This window comes from Myripristis murdjan, chromosome 3 (genome assembly GCF_902150065.1).
Source record: "Myripristis murdjan chromosome 3, fMyrMur1.1, whole genome shotgun sequence".
NCBI classification, from domain to species: Eukaryota; Metazoa; Chordata; class Actinopteri; order Holocentriformes; family Holocentridae; genus Myripristis; species Myripristis murdjan.
In genome coordinates this window covers 45697795-45715271 of record NC_043982.1, presented here as the reverse complement: position 1 = coordinate 45715271, position 17477 = coordinate 45697795, and the positions used below count along the sequence as shown (strand labels likewise).

General features: G+C 43.5%; 1 protein-coding gene across 2 annotated transcripts in view; it reads left to right on the top strand.

The window, feature by feature from the left end:
• LOC115376273 (myocyte-specific enhancer factor 2A-like) overlaps nucleotides 1-17477 on the top strand; it is a 95654-nt gene that overhangs the window by 39184 nt on the left and 38993 nt on the right. For both annotated transcript variants that reach the window (XM_030075774.1, XM_030075767.1), the window contains exon 4: nucleotides 8164-8367. In XM_030075774.1, the coding sequence (XP_029931634.1) occupies nucleotides 8164-8367 (204 nt within the window). The remainder of the gene's footprint in view (nucleotides 1-8163; nucleotides 8368-17477) is intronic.

The following is a 17477-nucleotide window of genomic DNA, read 5'->3' as shown; positions in this document are numbered from 1 at the left end:
AAACATGAAGAACCTTTAAAGAACCACAGAAAGTGTGAGGAACCAGCCCCTAAATAAAGAGGTTCTTCAGCTGCTGATGGTTCTCTGTGGAACCACAGAGCGTTTTGAAGAACCGTTTAAGAACCAGTGTTTTTCTGAGAGTTAATCATCGATATAATAAAACCACCCAGTAAGGAGGTCAAAGGTCAGAGGTCACTGCACCTTGACCTTTGACAGAACAGATGCTGCAGAGCTGATGAGCTGAGGCTGTTCGGAGGAGGGAGCCTCTCGTGGTTCATGACCACAGGATCAGTCGTTTCCACGCCTCCCTTCCATTGTCTCTGTAATCAGCTGTGCGATGTGTTCTGGTGCCGCTGCGTTGTGTTTCAGGAGACAGGGCGTCACGTCGGCGTCTCCTCATTTGCATAAAGTTAAGATCGAGGCTTCTTTATGCAAATTACAGGCGTCCTGAGCAACTCGCCACCTCTGGAAGCTGCTGAGAAACGTTTAAAGCAGCCATCGTGGATCTGAAATGAAGACGGACTCAGCAGCTGCAGCGTTCGTTTCTGCCTCAGGTGATTTCAGAAACACGTTTTGGTGAAACTGTTTTCCTCCGATCAAAGACAGATTCCAAAAGAGCCGCCGTGTTGGTCCGGTTTGACATCCAGGAGAGGACGACCCACGAGTGAAGCCTTCGTCCAATCAGGTGCAGCGAGGAGGTGTTTATAGGAGGGAGCTGTCAATCATCAGGAGTGGCCACACCCACATCTGCGTCCCGCCTACATGGCCAGATGTGATGTTTACAACACAAACCGGCAATTTTCAAATTGTTAATCTGCTATTCTTCTGTAACCGTTGATCTCAAATGAATTTGACTGTGGCTGCTCAAACTTTGTTTTACATTTTAGTTCGTTAGCTTGTTAAACGCCAACATCGCATTTTGGATTTGGTTCATCCACCCGACTGCTGGCAACAGGACAGAGGAGAGCGACAGGAAATATGAAGCGTGTCGTCCAGTCTGAGCGGAGTCAGGCTGTCACTGCCGTCAGGGGCGTTGCTCATGGGCCAAAGAACAATTCAGGGACTTTTCGCCCCCCTGGGCCAAAAGGGGGCGTGGCAGTGGGCGTGACATATCACAAAGAGTCACACATCATCACCAAACCATGAGCAGGTCTGATTTGTTCAGTCAGAAGGGGGCGGAGCGGTGGGCGGGGCCTAACACTCAAAGTGGATTTTGACTCCAGGTTTGTCCTGGGCTAAGGAACAACATATTAACTGATGTGGCCACACCCACTTCCTCCCAGGCCACACCCACTTTTTTGTTGTTTGTTTCTCCACAGGGGGTCAAGTGCGGTGTCCTCTGACGCCCCCTTGTGGTTGTGCTCTTTACTCCTGTTTCTGTTACAATCATGAGAACAGCCCAGCCTCCCTGCTGTGTTTTACATGGAAATGGTCGATGGACATAACAGAGGCAATTACCCATGATTCACAGCCAAAGATCTGAGGTTGGCGTGAGGGAAGAGGACTGACGCGAGGCGTTCCTGTGCTGGTCTGATTTTCTGTAAATTCTTCAGACAAGTCAGACAACCTGATTTTGATTCATGGTGGAAGTGTGTTTTATTGTTTTATTGTTTTATTGTTTTATTGTTTTATTGTTTAGGAAACCTGGGGATGTTGTACTGTTGTATGGCTGGAGTGTTTTATTTGATTTCTGTTTCTCGGGGGAAGTTTTGCACATGTGTGTTGTTTCGGCCACACCCGGCCTCGCATTCAGAAACACACCGTTACACACACACACACACAGTTACACACACATACTCCCATCGCAGTTCCCTTATCTGTCTGGACTGGCGTATGTTGTGTTTTTACAGGCAGAACCCAGGGATGTTATTAATATTTGTGTGTGTGTGTGTGTGTGTGTGTGTGTGTGTGTGTGTGGTGATCAATCAAACAAAGCTTCCTCTGTTCTGTGTCACTGTGTCTCATTTTGTGTCTCTTTTTTTTTGCACATTTCTGTGTAAAACAATACAAACTGAAAGTGTGGAAGCGTCTGTTTCCAGTCAGATCGCCAAGCGTGAGACGACTCCCCGTCACTCAGACATGGAAAGTGCATTGACGGGACATTAATCATTATGCATTAATGGCACTTCTTTAGAAATGCAATATTAGGCGAAGAAAAACGCCCACAAACCATTGTCTTCTGGGCCACAGTGGCTGATAAACCAAACATGTGAGCAGCCTCGCCGCAGGGTTAGGGTTAGGGTTACGAGATGTGAAGGAGATCATGGAGCAGCTGAACAGCCACGCCCTCTTCCCCTCAGAGAACTGCCGAATAAGTTAAAAGAAAAATGATTTGATTTGAAAATGTTCTCTTCCACCACTTTCCCCCCATATAATAGAAGATTGTCACATTCACATTGTGTATCTGCTGGTTGCGGCTTCATTGCACCCGTTAACACACAAAAAGCAAAAAGGTTTCTGCAAAAGCTCCTTGGAGAAATGAAAAAGTAAAGAGAGCCTGTCAGCAGGTTTAGCAGCCTTTCCTGACCTCCTCACACTCAGACCAGATGTTGGACACCATTTCTTAGACTCGAGTCGTCAGCCTGGCTCCGTCAAAGCTGTCTTATTTACACCGTGGATCATGTGGATTTAAAAAAAAGCCTTCAGATCCACTGCATGACGTATAGAAGGATCTGAGGTTACCTGAGCTGATCACTTTGGGGGGATTTCAGTCCATTTTAAAAGATCGCAAAACCAGTTCTCTTCAATCAATCAATCAAATTTTATTTACAGTGGTGTGAAAAAGTGTTTGCCCCCTCCCTGATTTCTTATTTTTTTGCATGTTTGTCACACTTAAATGTTTCAGATCGTCAAACAAATTTAAATATAAGACAAAGATAACACAAGTAAACACAAACTGCAGTTTTTAAATGGAGGTTTTTATTATTAAGGGGGAAAAAAATCCAAACCTATATGGCCCTGTGTGAAAAAGTGTTTGCCCCCCCTGTTAAAACATAACTTCACTGTGGTTTATCACAGCTGAGTTCAGTTTCTCTAGCCACAACCGGGCCTGATTACTGCCATACCTGTTCTCAGTCAAGAAATCACTTAAATAGGACCTCTCTGACAAAGTGAAGTAGACCAAAAGATCCTCAAAAGCTAGACATCATGCTGAGATCCAAAGAAATTCAGGAACAAATGGGAAAGAAAGTTATTGAGATCTATCAGTCTGGAAAAGGTTACAAAGCCATTGCTAAAGCTTTGGGACTCCAGTGAACCACAGTGAGAGCCATTATCCACAAATGGAGAAAACATGGAACAGTGGTGAACCTTCCCAGGAGTGGCCGGCCGACCAAAATTACCCCAAGAGTGCAGCTACGACTCATCCAAGAGTCACAAAAGAAGCCAGAACAGCATCTAAAGAACTGCAGGCCTCACTTGCCTCAGTGAAGATCAGTGTCCATGATTCAACAATAAGAACCAGACTGGGCAAAAATGGCATCCATGGGAGAGTTCCAAGGTGAAAACCACTGCTGAGCAAAAAGAACACAAAGGCTCGTCTCACATTTGCCAGAAAACATCTTGATGATCCCCAAGACTTTTGGGAAAATATTCTGTGGACTGACGAGACAAAGGTTGAACTTTTTGGAAGGTGTGCATCCTGTTACATCTGACATAAAACTGACACAGCATTTCATGAAAAGAACATCATACCAACAGTCAAACATGGTGGTGGTAGTGTGATGGTCTGGGGCTGCTTTGCTGCTTCAGGACCTGGACGACTTGCCATAATTGATGGAACCATGAATTCTGCTCTCTACCAGAAAATCCTAAAGGACAATGTCCGGCCATCAGTTCATGACCTCAAACTCAAGCTCACTTGGGTTATGCAGCAGGACAATGATCGAAAACACACCAGCAAGTCCACCTCTCAATGGCTGAAGAAAAACAAAATGAAGACTTTGGAGTGGCCTAGTCCAAGTCCTGACCTGAATCCTATTGAGATGCTGTGGCAAGACCTTCAAAAGGCGGTTCATGCTCGAAAACCCTACAATGTAGCTGAATTACAACAACTCTGCAAAGATGAGTGGGCCAAACTTCCTGCACAGCACTGTAAGAGACTCATTACAAGTTATCGCAAATGCCTGATTGCAGTTGTTGCTGCAAAGGGTGGCCCAACCACTTATTAGGTTTAGGGGGCAAACGCTTTTTCACACAGGGCCATGTAGGTGTGGATTTTTTTTCCGCCTTAATAATAAAAACCTTCATTTAAAAACTGCATTTTGTGTTTACTTGTGTTATCTTTGTCTTATATTTAAATTTGTTTGACGATCTGAAACATTTAAGTGTGACAAACATGCAAAAAAATAAGAAATCAGGGAGGGGGCAAACACTTTTTCACACCACTGTATATAGCACCTTTCAAACAAATGCATGATATTCAAGGTGCTTTACATCTTGATTGACAAATAAGCATAAAATAAGAAGTGAATGGACAAGGAGACCGATGCACGCTCATAAAATATGGTTAATTAAAAAAAAAAAAAAAAAAGTAATAATAATAATAATAATAATAAAATACTGAATAAAATATAAAAAACAATATGGAATGATTTAAAACAATAAAGACACAGCAATAATAAAATAACTCAAGAATAAGATACTGAATAAAAATATAAAAACAATATGAAATGATTTAAACAACAAAGACACAGCAATAATAAAATAACCCAAGAATAAGATACTGAATAAAATATAAAAAACAAGATGAAAAACAATAAAATAGAATGTAGAATATAATAGAAACTGTCAGTAAATAACAGTAAAACAAATACAGATAAAATAATTAATAGTAAATAAGAAGTAGAGTACCTATAAAACTATAAAATTATAATATTATAAGACACTACATAAAGGCCAGACCAAAGAGATGGGTTTTAGTCGACGTTTAAAAGTTTCAGTGTTTCCGGCTCCTCTCAGATCCTCCGGCAGGCTGTATCGTGGCTGAAAGCAGCATCACCAAATGTTTTGGTTCTACTCTGTGGAACAGCCAAGAGAGAAGAGCCGGAGGATCGGAGGAGCCTTCCTGGTTGGGCAATGTACTTGTTTTTTAAATTGAATTAGTACTCAAACGTTTTAATCAATCAATCAATCAATCAATCATACTTTATTTGTCCCACAAGGGGAAAATCAGTTAAATTACTTTGACCTGTCATGTGCTCTTGAGTTTATGTTGTAAGTCATTTGTGTTCCTGGCTGTAGTGTGTGACTGTTGTTGTTTTGTTGTTGTTGTCTTTATTGTTGTAACGTTGTTTATGCTGCCAGGTCGCTCTGGAAAAAAAAAGATTTTAATCTCAATGAGTCTTTTTACTTGGTTAAATAAAAGATATTGATTGATTGATTGAAAATGTTCACGTTACACACAGGACACACTGAGGTGATGTCCAACATCCGAAAAAATGATATTTTTCCCAGCTCATTTTTAAAAATAATAATAATTCCACTCAATGAGGTCATGTTTTGTTGGTGTTAAAATGAACAGAGCACCTGAAAGAGAAGTGATGGTTCAGCATCCAGTCAGGTTCATGTTGTGGCATTGCCCCAGAAGACGTCTAGACATTTGTTGAATCAATGCCAGATTGCATTGAAACTCATCTGGGGGTTAAGACTCTTGGCTCTGGTGACATGGTATCCTTTATTTTATTTTATTTTTTTAAACTGCCTTATAAAAAATGAACCCATGCATTAACACCTCATTTGTATGTTTGTGTGTGTGTGTGTGTGTGTGTGTGTGTGTGTGTGTTTTGACTCGGTATAGGTCCTGCTTGTCTCGTGTGCTGTTTCCTTTTCTGTGGCGGCAGATGAGTTTCCCCCATAGGGATTAATAAAGTTAATCAATAAATCAATCGATTGGCTTTAATTAGCAGTGATCTGCAGACCAGAGTGAATCCTGACACTCACAGCAGACAGAGGCAAGAGGAGCGATGTGAGAATGAATATGGCTTGCATCTCTCTCTCTCTCTCCCTCTGTCTCTCCCTCTGTCTCTCTCTCTGTCTCTCTCTCTCTGTCTCTCTCCCTCTCTCTCTCTCTCTCTCTCTCTCTCTCCCTCTCTCTCTCTCTCTCTCTCTCTCCCTCTCTCTCTCTCTTTCTCTCTGTCTCTCTCTCTCATCATATTACAGTCAGATCGATGCTCTGGCTGTGTCTCTGCTGCTCGGTGGTTTCTTTGCCTCCACTGCTTCGCCAACTGATCCTCTCTCACTGTCAGCCGAGTTCACTTCTTCCTGTCAGGCAATACACACACACACACACACACACACACACACACACACACACACACACACAGAAGCTCATGTCATCCCCTCCGCAGTGAATTGGTCCTCCTCTCCTCGCTCAGATGAAATCCAGTCTGAACTCTCCTCCGTCCTTCTTGCTGCTGTGTGTTTGTTTGTTCTGGGGTCACAGAGATGCTTTTAAATGTTGCTGCTCTGGGAGATTAAGCTCATTTTGCTGTTGCACTGATTGTGAGTCTGTCTCAGTCAGATATAATACAGTGTGATGTGATGTGATATGAAGACAGGGCGAAGAAAAGCAGAGGCCGAGTGCTGAAGATAATCACAGCTGTGATCATATTCAGTTTAACAGCACGACCTCGAGTGTGATGTGGCTTTTATACAACACTTCTACAAACAACGTCTGTCATCAAATAACAGTAATACAGTTTTTCTCGATTGCTAAGACACATTTTTCGAAAGTTGCTCTCCTTTTCTCTAAGCTGTGAACACAAAACCCAATTTTCAAGCTACATTCACAAAACCTCAGACTCCTCTTGCAAAACCAAACTTTCACCTCAAAACAGTTCAATCTGTGCTCAAAACTGAACTGTGTTGTCAAATTGTGCCCTGAGTCAATCAAAATTAAAAACACTACTGAGCAGTCACTGAACACTACATAGAAAAATAGAAAACACAATGCTCAGGACATGAAGCTGTAGAAATAAATGTTTAGTGTTCACTGTAGGCTAAATGCATGTTGCAAAACAAAAAACCTGTGCATTTAGCACTTGTGTATAGTAAAAAAAACAAAAGTACAAAAAACAGAAATCTTGTGCATTTACACGTGGCACGTGCACAGTACAAAAACAAACAGAAATCTTGTGCATTTAGCACTTGTATACAGTAAGCCGACGTAAAAATAAAGTACAAAATATACATGGAATACTAGGCCTACAAACAGTTAGCCTAACCCTCCATTACAATACTACAGTACATTGGCATAGTGATGTACTGAAACATATATTTACTTACAGTACACTGTGGTACAGTATATAGTACAGTCATACAGTAATTGCTGTCAACATTTACATACTATAATGTCAAAAACGGTAATTACCTGCTCTCTTCTCTAAATCTTCGGATTATGGTGGACACAGTGAATCTACTGATGTTCAATCACAGTAGCTCTGATTTCATCAGATATTACTGTTCTTTGTCTTTGCTGACCTCCTCGACCTCCTCGACCTCCTCGACCTCCTCTCACTCAAACTCCTCCTCTCAGATTTCTATCCATTGTAGGGCCTCACACAGCAGTGCTCTCTGAACTGGCTTCTATATGTTCCCTCACATCATGAGCCACAAGTGTGATCAGTTTTGAGTTGTTGTGTTCAACCAGTGACACCAGTGCTTTACTTGTGTTTGACTTTTGCCACCTGTGCTCACAATAATGCAACACAGGTGCATAACAGTGAGAAAATGTATATAAACTTGTCAAAGAAGTGCAACATGTGTTTTAGTGGCTGAGAATATGTCTGCAAGTTGTGTCTAACTCTGTGAAAAGTGCTTAAGGTTCTGCCAAAAGGATGACCGATTCCATAAATGGGTTCAGAGCACTGTGAATTTGGTTCAGAGAAGAGGGTTTAGTGTTTTAGCCATTGAGAAATACTGTAAGACACCATCAGCTCATGATTTACTCATTTAATCATTTTTTCGACTCCACCAACACAAGCAGACTGTCAGAGAACAAGCAGCTGAACTGAACGCTGTAGCTACCTGGTGTGTTCCTCCTGCCCATCGCTACTGAGCATGTGCAGCAGGAACATGACATGACATGACATGACATCGTGTTAATGGTCCTCTTGAGGTAATCTGGGTCAGTTCATGCAAGCTCTCTGCTCTCTGTGTGTCCAGGTGACGTTCACCAAGAGGAAGTTCGGTCTGATGAAGAAGGCCTACGAGCTCAGCGTTCTCTGTGACTGTGAAATCGCCCTCATCATCTTCAACAGCTCCAACAAGCTGTTCCAGTACGCCAGCACCGACATGGACAAAGTCCTGCTCAAATACACCGAGTACAACGAGCCGCACGAGAGCAGAACCAACTCCGACATCGTGGAGGTGAGCCGCACTTTGACCTTTCCTCTCCATGAGGCGCTGGCCGCCTTTACCTCCACGGGTATTTATTGGTAGCACCAGCATTTCTCAGAGTTAAGACCACATTCCCTTAAAGGACGTTTCAGCCCTCATGCTTTGCAGGGTTAGGTAGATGTTTGTCTTTTGTACCTTTATTTCACCAGGATGTCCCTTGAGTTTGAATTGTTTTCCGAGGGAGACCTGGCCAAGACAGCTGTAGCAACTGTGTCAAATAAATTTGAGGCAAAAACTACAAAGACTAAGAAAAACTCTGTGGTAATAGCTAATCGTGTCTATGTGATATGACACAGTTAAAGCGTTGTAATGGCTCGTGATCAGAAGACCAGGATACGCTCTAGGAGAGAGTAGACAGGAGACTGAGGTTTGCGTGGATGGCACCATGTATTAAAGTAATAATAATAATAAGTGACAAAGTGACATGAAATAAAGTGCAATTTTGTACAGTGCGAAGATCAATATATACACAAGGAAATAAGAATGGCCATGACATACACACAATAAATACATTCCAAAATAGCAAATACACAATTCACAAACCCCAGTGACCCACCCACAGTTCATGGAAACCCATGTCTGGGTTTGATATAGTCCATTTAGATAGATAGATAGATAGATAGATAGATAGATAGATAGATAGATAGATACTTTATTCATCCCGAAGGAAATTCACAGTTTTCAACAGTATCCACAGATTACAAGATTAAATAAATAAAAAAATAAAGAATAAAAGATGACACCAGAGATCTAAGTACCCAATGTGCAAAAAACCGTGTGCATCGATGTGGGCAATGTGCAAATTTACAGTATAAACAGATGATAAATAGCAGCAAGCAATATATGTATATATACAATATATACATTTAGTGAACGATGTTGCTGAGGGGGAATGTGTATGTGTGGCTGTGGGCAAATGGGCAAAGCGAGTGGGGAGAGAGTGTGTTGTGTGGGCTACAGGGAGCCCCCTACCAGCCCGGCAGGAGGGGTGCGACTCTTCGGCAGGTCTGCCAGTCCGTAGGCTCTATGCCTGGTCCATTAGCTCGCCATCGTCATCATCATCATCATCATCATCATCAATAAACCTGGCCAGTCAACGTGTTCGCTACAATACTCGCTCGTTCCGTCTCAAAACAGTCCGGGCACGGCAAAGGGCTCCTGGAGCTCGTCTCTTGTGCAGCCTCCCCACTGAAATACCGCGAGATTTGGAATTATTGGATTTGGAATTATTACCTGGGTTACACAGCACAGCAGCTACAGTTTAAATCGAATCCAACACAACAGACAGGAAACACAAACAGCAAATCATCCGGCTCAAATAATGCTTAGTTACACGGACTTTAAATTGTTCCAGCAAAAATAGATTCAGACGTTGTGTTGCATGTTGCAAAATGTAGTCATATATACTGATTTCAATAGCAACTGCATAATAAGAAGAAAACAAAGAAACAGAACCGGAAAACACCATTTTCTGAGATGCTCTGGCAGGAATGACAGGAGAAGCTTGTGTAACAACCGGTTGCTATGATAGAACCAGTTATTAAAATAAAGTAAATAAAATTATAATCTAAATGTGGACCAATTTATCAGAAGACTTAGTTTGCTCGGGAGAAATTGGTGCGAGTAAAAAAAATAAATAAATAAACAAACAAGAGATCTCTGTTATTTTAAAAGTAAATAATTAATGCAATTTATTTTTCTCAACTTATTTTTCTTTTTTCTGATTTCTTCCTATCAAACTGACATACAACAACAACAAAACCACTTAACCTAACCAAAATAAATAAATATAAAAGATGAATAAATAACCCTTTTTCCCTCTTTCCACCTGTCAGGTAAGTATCTAATTTATTGAATATCAATTTAGGTCTAATATTAATTGTTCAATTTATTTATATTTGATTAAAATATTTTCTTACTACTATTTATGTTATTATTAAACTATTTATTCCTATTTTACTATATTTAAAGTCTATTTTGTTTCTTACCTGCAGGTGGTCTGTCTCACTATCTAATCAGTACATAAATAAAGAAAATAATTAACCAAATAATAAGGTCAACAACAGTATCAACATAGCATGTAAATGACAAAACAAAACAAAACAAAAAATAAAATAAAGATCAACTTCTCTGACTGTCTCTGGGTTGGCTCGCCACCTCAGTCCCAACTGTGTTGTTCCTCAGAGCTGAGCTGAGGATTCTCAGTCTTTCAGTTTATAACAATGGGAGGGCAACGATGGGGGGAAGGGGGGGGGGGGGGGGGGTGACGATGAAGAGGGTGATGATGAGGACGATCATGATCAGGCCCACACACACACAAGCTTGCTGCTTGCTTGCTCACTCGTTCGCTCAGTTGCTCGCTCACTCCTGGCCTTGAAAGCACACAGCCGGTACAAATAATCACTAATATGCTAAATTCTCTAAATTCTCTTATTATCATACGATTAATATTATTAATATTATTAGTATTTAAATAAACAAGACAGAAAAAGAAAAAAATATACATATATCTATACACTATACTATTACAGTCGTCATTCATATTGTCAGTTAAAACATTTTTTTTTTTTTTTAAACCCACACAAACCAGCTAAAAACAATTCTAAATTCTATTTCAGTTAACACCAATACAAATGGCCAGCAATGGCCACCAATGCTAACTGTTGCTAACAGCTGCTAACATTTTAAAACGGCCCAAATGTAAACATAAAAACACACCAAAGAACACCGATCTATATTTACAACCTGGATCAGCTGATAATCAGCTGATCCACAGCACCTGCATAAAGCCAGCTAAAAACAATGCTAACTGTTGCTAACAGCTGCTACGGCTAATGGCTTTTGACAGTTAGGTTACTTATTTGTTTCCACTCACCAAGTTTACTTTGAATTGTCTCTCTCTCTCTCTTTCTTTTCAGGATGTTTTTCTTTTTTTATTTTGATTCCCTCAGTTGGTCTCTGTCTCTGTCTCTGTCTCAGTGTCTCTCAAGGTGCAGCTGTGAGAGTGAAAATTCCATTCTCAGGCTTTTTTTTTTTTTTACTGTTCTAATATTTTTAGTTATCAAATTAATTATTACTTATTCATTTAACCCATAGCCTAAATATATATATTTTGTATTAATTTAATATTTATTTAATGTTTATTGCATTTAATGCCTCTAGTAACCAGGGGTTACACTTGTACTCGGTTGGCGAGCTCCAAAGATGTAGGCGGCGTCTGAACTCAGGGGCCTTTATGGTCCACAAAGGCCATGTTCTCTATGTTCTCCGTAGGCCATGAAAGATGAACCAAGCGGTCTCTGAAATGGGACGGTCCAGTGTACAGAGGACTTCCTGTATGTGTCACCAGCTGCTCCCGTCATAACCCCCTTTACTGCAGTAGATTGTTATAGCAGAACCTCGACTTCTGCTGAGGTCAAATGGACAGAGGTTCCTCTGTCGCTGCACAGTAGGAGTCTGTGGTTCCTGCTTCAGACATGTAAGTGCATGGAGGGCCACACAAAACCACAAGAGCTGTGATTGGTCCTCTTGGCCGCTTTGTAGTTCTTCCACTGTGTTTGCGGTCGATTTCCACCGATCGCGGAGATAATATGGAGTCAGTCGAAGAAAGATGATGTTCATGTGTACGACAGCTCATCCCTAAAGTCTGCAGCCGGCCAGATGTCAATAAATTCATGGTGAGAAATCTCCAAAGACGTGGGTTTGGACAGCAGCCAGGGCGACTACAGTGGACTCTCTGTTTCAGGGAATAGAAACACCATTGCTGCTGCTTTTATCTGGGCCGGACGCCACCGTCTCGCACTTCAGTGGTCTTCACCCAGACGCAACAACACACCACTGTAATGTGCTCACTGCTGCAGCTATGACGGAGCAACAACGACATTTTGATGCAGAACCACGAGCTGTCTCGCTGCCCTCCTGACCTCAGAGACAGGAGCCTCCCTGAAGACGGACGCGTGCTCTTCAGCCATTCTCACTAAACCCAGTTCAGCCCATGAATTAGCTGAGAATTAGGTGCAAAATGTAATCATTTGCCTGTTTGGATGTGCAAGTGAACGTAAGGTAGAATTAATACTGACACTGTGACGGCTGCTGAGCCTTCCAAATCTGAAAATAGTAACGCCAGACTGACCACTTTGATCTGGTCTGGAGGAAAGCCCCTTCATCTCGCTCCCTCGCTTTATCAGAAGTGTTTGATAAAAGGTGTGTGTTCAGCCCTTAAACTGGTTTTACTTTTTTTTAACACGGCCCCTTCACTGACTGGGTTGGATGCCTCTGCTGTAAACTAGTAAACTTAAATGCTGAAGTTGGAATAGGAGTGCTGCTGCTGACAGCCACACACTCAACCAAGTCACACACTCCACAGATAACAAGCTCAGCTGCTGACAACACACACACACACACACACACGGGAACACACACTGATCCCCGCAAACACACCCACTTGGTCCTGCTGCTCACAAACAGAGAGACACCATCTTCCATCCAGCTCCCCCAGCGGTGACACACACACACAAACACAGCGCCGTCACCCTGTTTGACACTGATGGGAAGCACTCAGACCCCCCCTCCTCGCCACACACACACACACACACACACACACACAGTGAAACCAGTGACCTCAGCCCCGGCAGGCTGGAAGTGGCCAAAACCCCGACCGCCGTGTGGCAAAGACGTCTCCGACAGCCAAGGCCGTCCGCCCCGCCCTGCTGCCCCGCAGCGGGTCGCCCACAGGACGAGGACGGAGCGCCAGCTGTAGTCCCGTCCCAGATGTGCACGCGGGGCGCCATGCCGCCATCCGACTGCAGCCCTTTCCACATCCGGAGAGAGAGAGAGAGAGGCTGGAACAGTGTGGACGCTGGAGAGCAACACACCAACTCACCACGAGAACGCTGCACATCCACCCAGCAGCCAATAGGAGCTGCTCCCATCAGGACGCAGGTTTGAGACCCCCCCCCCTCCTGGAGCCGCCCCCCTCCGCCACCCACCAGCCCAACGTTAGAGTCCAGTCTCTAAATATCCAGCCAGCGGTCCTGCCTCGTCCTCATCCCATCCTCATGCTCTTTTTTTTTTTGATCCCAGATTCCTGTGAAAGGCCTTTCAGATGTTTAACCCTTTGGGACTCGAGCTATTTTGAGCAAATTCACTTGATTTCTTTCAAAAACCTGGAAAAAAAGTGGTGTGCCAATTAGCAAGACAACACCTGAAAATTAACAAGGAATTAGAAGAGTTACAAGAAAATGACCACAAAAAAAAACCCTTAAAAATGTACAAATTAAAAAATATAAATACATTTTAAAAAGCAGAAAATTAATATAATATTTCTAACCAATTTGTAAAAACAAAAAGAATGCAAAAAATACAATAAAACTACCTATAATCATTACAAATATGTATTTCAAATGAGATTCCCATGAAATTATCATCAAACCAAAAACCACAACATAACCACAAAAATGTATTAAATCTAAGAACGGTACCAAAAAATTCCCCAAAATATGTAAAACTAAAGAGAAATTGAATTTACAGATTCTCTGAGGTATTTGATGGTAATCTTATAATTTAATGTCAAATATCTAACTGCAATAAATGTGTTTCCTGTTGTTGTGTGTGTGTGTGGACCTGAGCTGCGTCAGCCTCACGTTCCATCACGTTCCATCAGGTTCCATCAGGTTCCATCCCGTTCCATCACATTCCATCAGGTTCCATCACGTTCCATCACATTCCATCAGGTTCCATCCCGTTCCATCACGTTCCATCACGTTCCTTCAGGTTCCATCACGTTCCATCACGTTCAATCAGGTTCCATCCCGTTCCATCCCGTTCCTTCAGGTTCCATCACGTTCCATCACGTTCCATCAGGTTCCATCCCGTTCCATCACGTTCCATCAGGTTCCATCCCGTTCCATCAGGTTCCATCCCGTTCCATCAGGTTCCATCCCGTTCCATCACGTTCCATCAGGTTCCATCCCGTTCCATCAGGTTCCATCCCGTTCCATCAGGTTCCATCAGGTTCCATCCCGTTCCATCAGGTTCCATCCCGTTCCATCAGGTTCCATCAGGTTCCATCCCGTTCCATCAGGTTCCATCCCGTTCCATCAGGTTCCATCAGGTTCCATCAGGTTCCATCCCGTTCCATCAGGTTCCATCAGGTTCCATCCCGTTCCATCAGGTTCCATCAGGTTCCATCACATTCCATCCCATTACATCCGGTTCCATCCCGTTCCATCAGGTTCCATTACGTTCCATTAGGTTCCATCAGGTTCCATCAGGTTCCATCCTGTTCCATCAGGTTCCATCAGGCTCCATCCCGTTCCATCAGGTTCCATCCCGTTCCATCAGGTTCCATCAGGTTCCATCACATTCCATCCCGTTCCATCAGGTTCCATCCCGTTCCATCAGGTTCCATCAGGTTCCATCCCGTTCCATCAGGTTCCATCATGTTCCATCAGGTTCCATCAGGTTCCATCCTGTTCCATCAGGTTCCATCAGGCTCCATCCCGTTCCATCAGGTTCCATCCCGTTCCATCAGGTTCCATCAGGTTCCATCACATTCCGGACGCATGCTCTTCAGCCATTCTCACTAAACCCAGTTCAGCCCGTGAATTAGCTGAGAATTAGGTGCAAAATGTAATCATTTGCATGTTTGGATGTGCAAGTGACCGTAACGTAGAATTTATACTGACACTGTGACGGCTGCTGAGCCTTCCAAATCTGAAAATAGTAACGCCAGACTGACCACTTTGATCTGGTCTGGAGGAACGCCCCTTCATCCCGCTCCCTCGCTTTATCAGAAGTGTTTGATAAAAGGTGTGTGTTCAGCCCTCGAACTGGTTTTACTTTTTTTTAACACGGCCCCTTCACTGACTGGGTTGGATGCCTCTGCTGTAAACAAGTAAACTTAAAGTTGAAGTTGGAATAGGAGTGCTGCTGCTGACAGCCACACACTCAACCAACTCACACACTCCACAGATAACAAGCTCAGCTGCTGACAACACACACACACACACACACACACGGGAACACACACTGATCCCCGCAAACACACCCAGTTGGTCCTGCTGCTCACAAACAGAGAGACACCATCTTCCATCCAGCTCCCCCAGCGGTGACACACAGACACACACACAGCGCCGTCACCCTGTTTGACTCTGATGGGAAGCAGTCAGACCCCCCCTCCTCGCCACACACACACACACACACACACACACACACACACACACAGTGAAACCAGTGACCTCAGCCCCGGCAGGCTGGAAGTGGCCAAAACCCCGACCGCCGTGTGGCAAAGACGTCTCCGACAGCCAAGGCCGTCCGCCCCGCCCCGCCCTGCCGCCCCGCAGCGGGTCGCCCACAGGACGAGGACAGAGCGCCAGCTGTGGTCCCGTCCCAGATGTGCACGCGGGGCGCCACGCCGCCATCCGACTGCGGCCCTTTCCACATCCGGAGAGAGAGAGAGAGAGAGAGAGAGAGGCTGGAACAGTGTGGACGCTGGAGAGCAACACACCAACTCACCACGAGAACGCTGCACATCCACCCAGCAGCCAATAGGAGCTGCTCCCTTCAGGACGCAGGTTTGAGACCCCCCCCCCCCGCCTCCTGGAGCTGCCCCCCTCCGCCACCCACCAGCCCAACGTTAGAGTCCAGTCTCTAAATATCCAGCCAGCGGTCCCGCCTCATCCTCATCCCATCCTCTCCTCATGCTCTTTTTTTTTTTTTGGATCCCAGATTCCTGTGAAAGGCCTTTCAGACGTTTAGCCCTTTGGGACCCGAGCTAATTTCAGCAAATTCACTTGATTTCTCACCGAAACCTGGAAAAAAAGTGGTGTGCAAATTAGTAAGACAACACCTGAAAATTAACAAGGAATTAGAAGAGTTACAAGAAAATGACCAAAAAAAAAACCCTTAAAAATGTACAAATTAAAAAATATAAATACATTTTAAAAAGCAGAAAATTAATATAATATTTCTCACCAATTTGTAAAAACAAAAAGAATGCAAAAAATACAATAAAACTACCTATAATCATTACAAATATATGTTTCAAATGAGATTCCCATGAAATTATCATTAAACCAAAAACCACAACATAACCACAAAAATGGATTAAATCTAAGAAAGGTACCAAAAAATTCCCCCAAATATGTAAAACTAAAGAGAAATTGAATTTACAGATTCTCTGAGGTGTTTGATGGTAATCTTATAATTTAATGTCAAATATCGAACTGCAATAAATGTGTTTCCTGTTGTTGTGTGTGTGTGTACCTGAGCTGCGTCAGCCTCACGTTCCATCACGTTCCATCAGGTTCCATCACGTTCCATCAGGTTCCATCACGTTCCATCAGGTTCCATCAGGTTCCATCACGTTCCTTCAGGTTCCATCACATTCCATCAGGTTCCATCACGTTCCATCAGGTCCCATCACATTCCATCACGTTCCATCAGGTTCCATCCCGTTCCATCACGTTCCTTCAGGTTCCATCCCGTTCCATCACGTTCCATCCCGTTCCTTCAGGTTCCATCACATTCCATCAGGTTCCATCCCGTTCCATCAGGTTCCATCCCGTTCCATCCCGTTCCATCACGTTCCATCACGTTCCATCACGTTCCTTCAGGTTCCATCACATTCCATCACATTCCATTAGGTTCCATCAGGTTCCATCAGGTTCCATCCCGTTCCTTCAGGTTCCATCCCGTTCCATCAGGTTCTATCACGTTCCATCAGGTTCCATCAGGTTCCATCACATTCCATCACGTTCCATCAGGTTCCATCAGGTTCCATCCCGTTCCATCAGGTTCCATCCCATTCCTTCAGGTTCCATCAGGTTCCATCCCGTTCCTTCAGGTTCCATCACATTCCATCACGTTCCATCAGGTTCCATCCCGTTCCATCAGGTTCCATCCCGTTCCATCAGGTTCCATCACATTCCATCCCGTTCCATCAGGTTCCATCACATTCCATCCCGTTCCATCAGGTTCCATCAGGTTCCATCACATTCCATCCCGTTCCATCAGGTTCCATCAGGTTCCATCACATTCCATCCCGTTCCATCAGGTTCCATCACATTCCATCCCGTTCC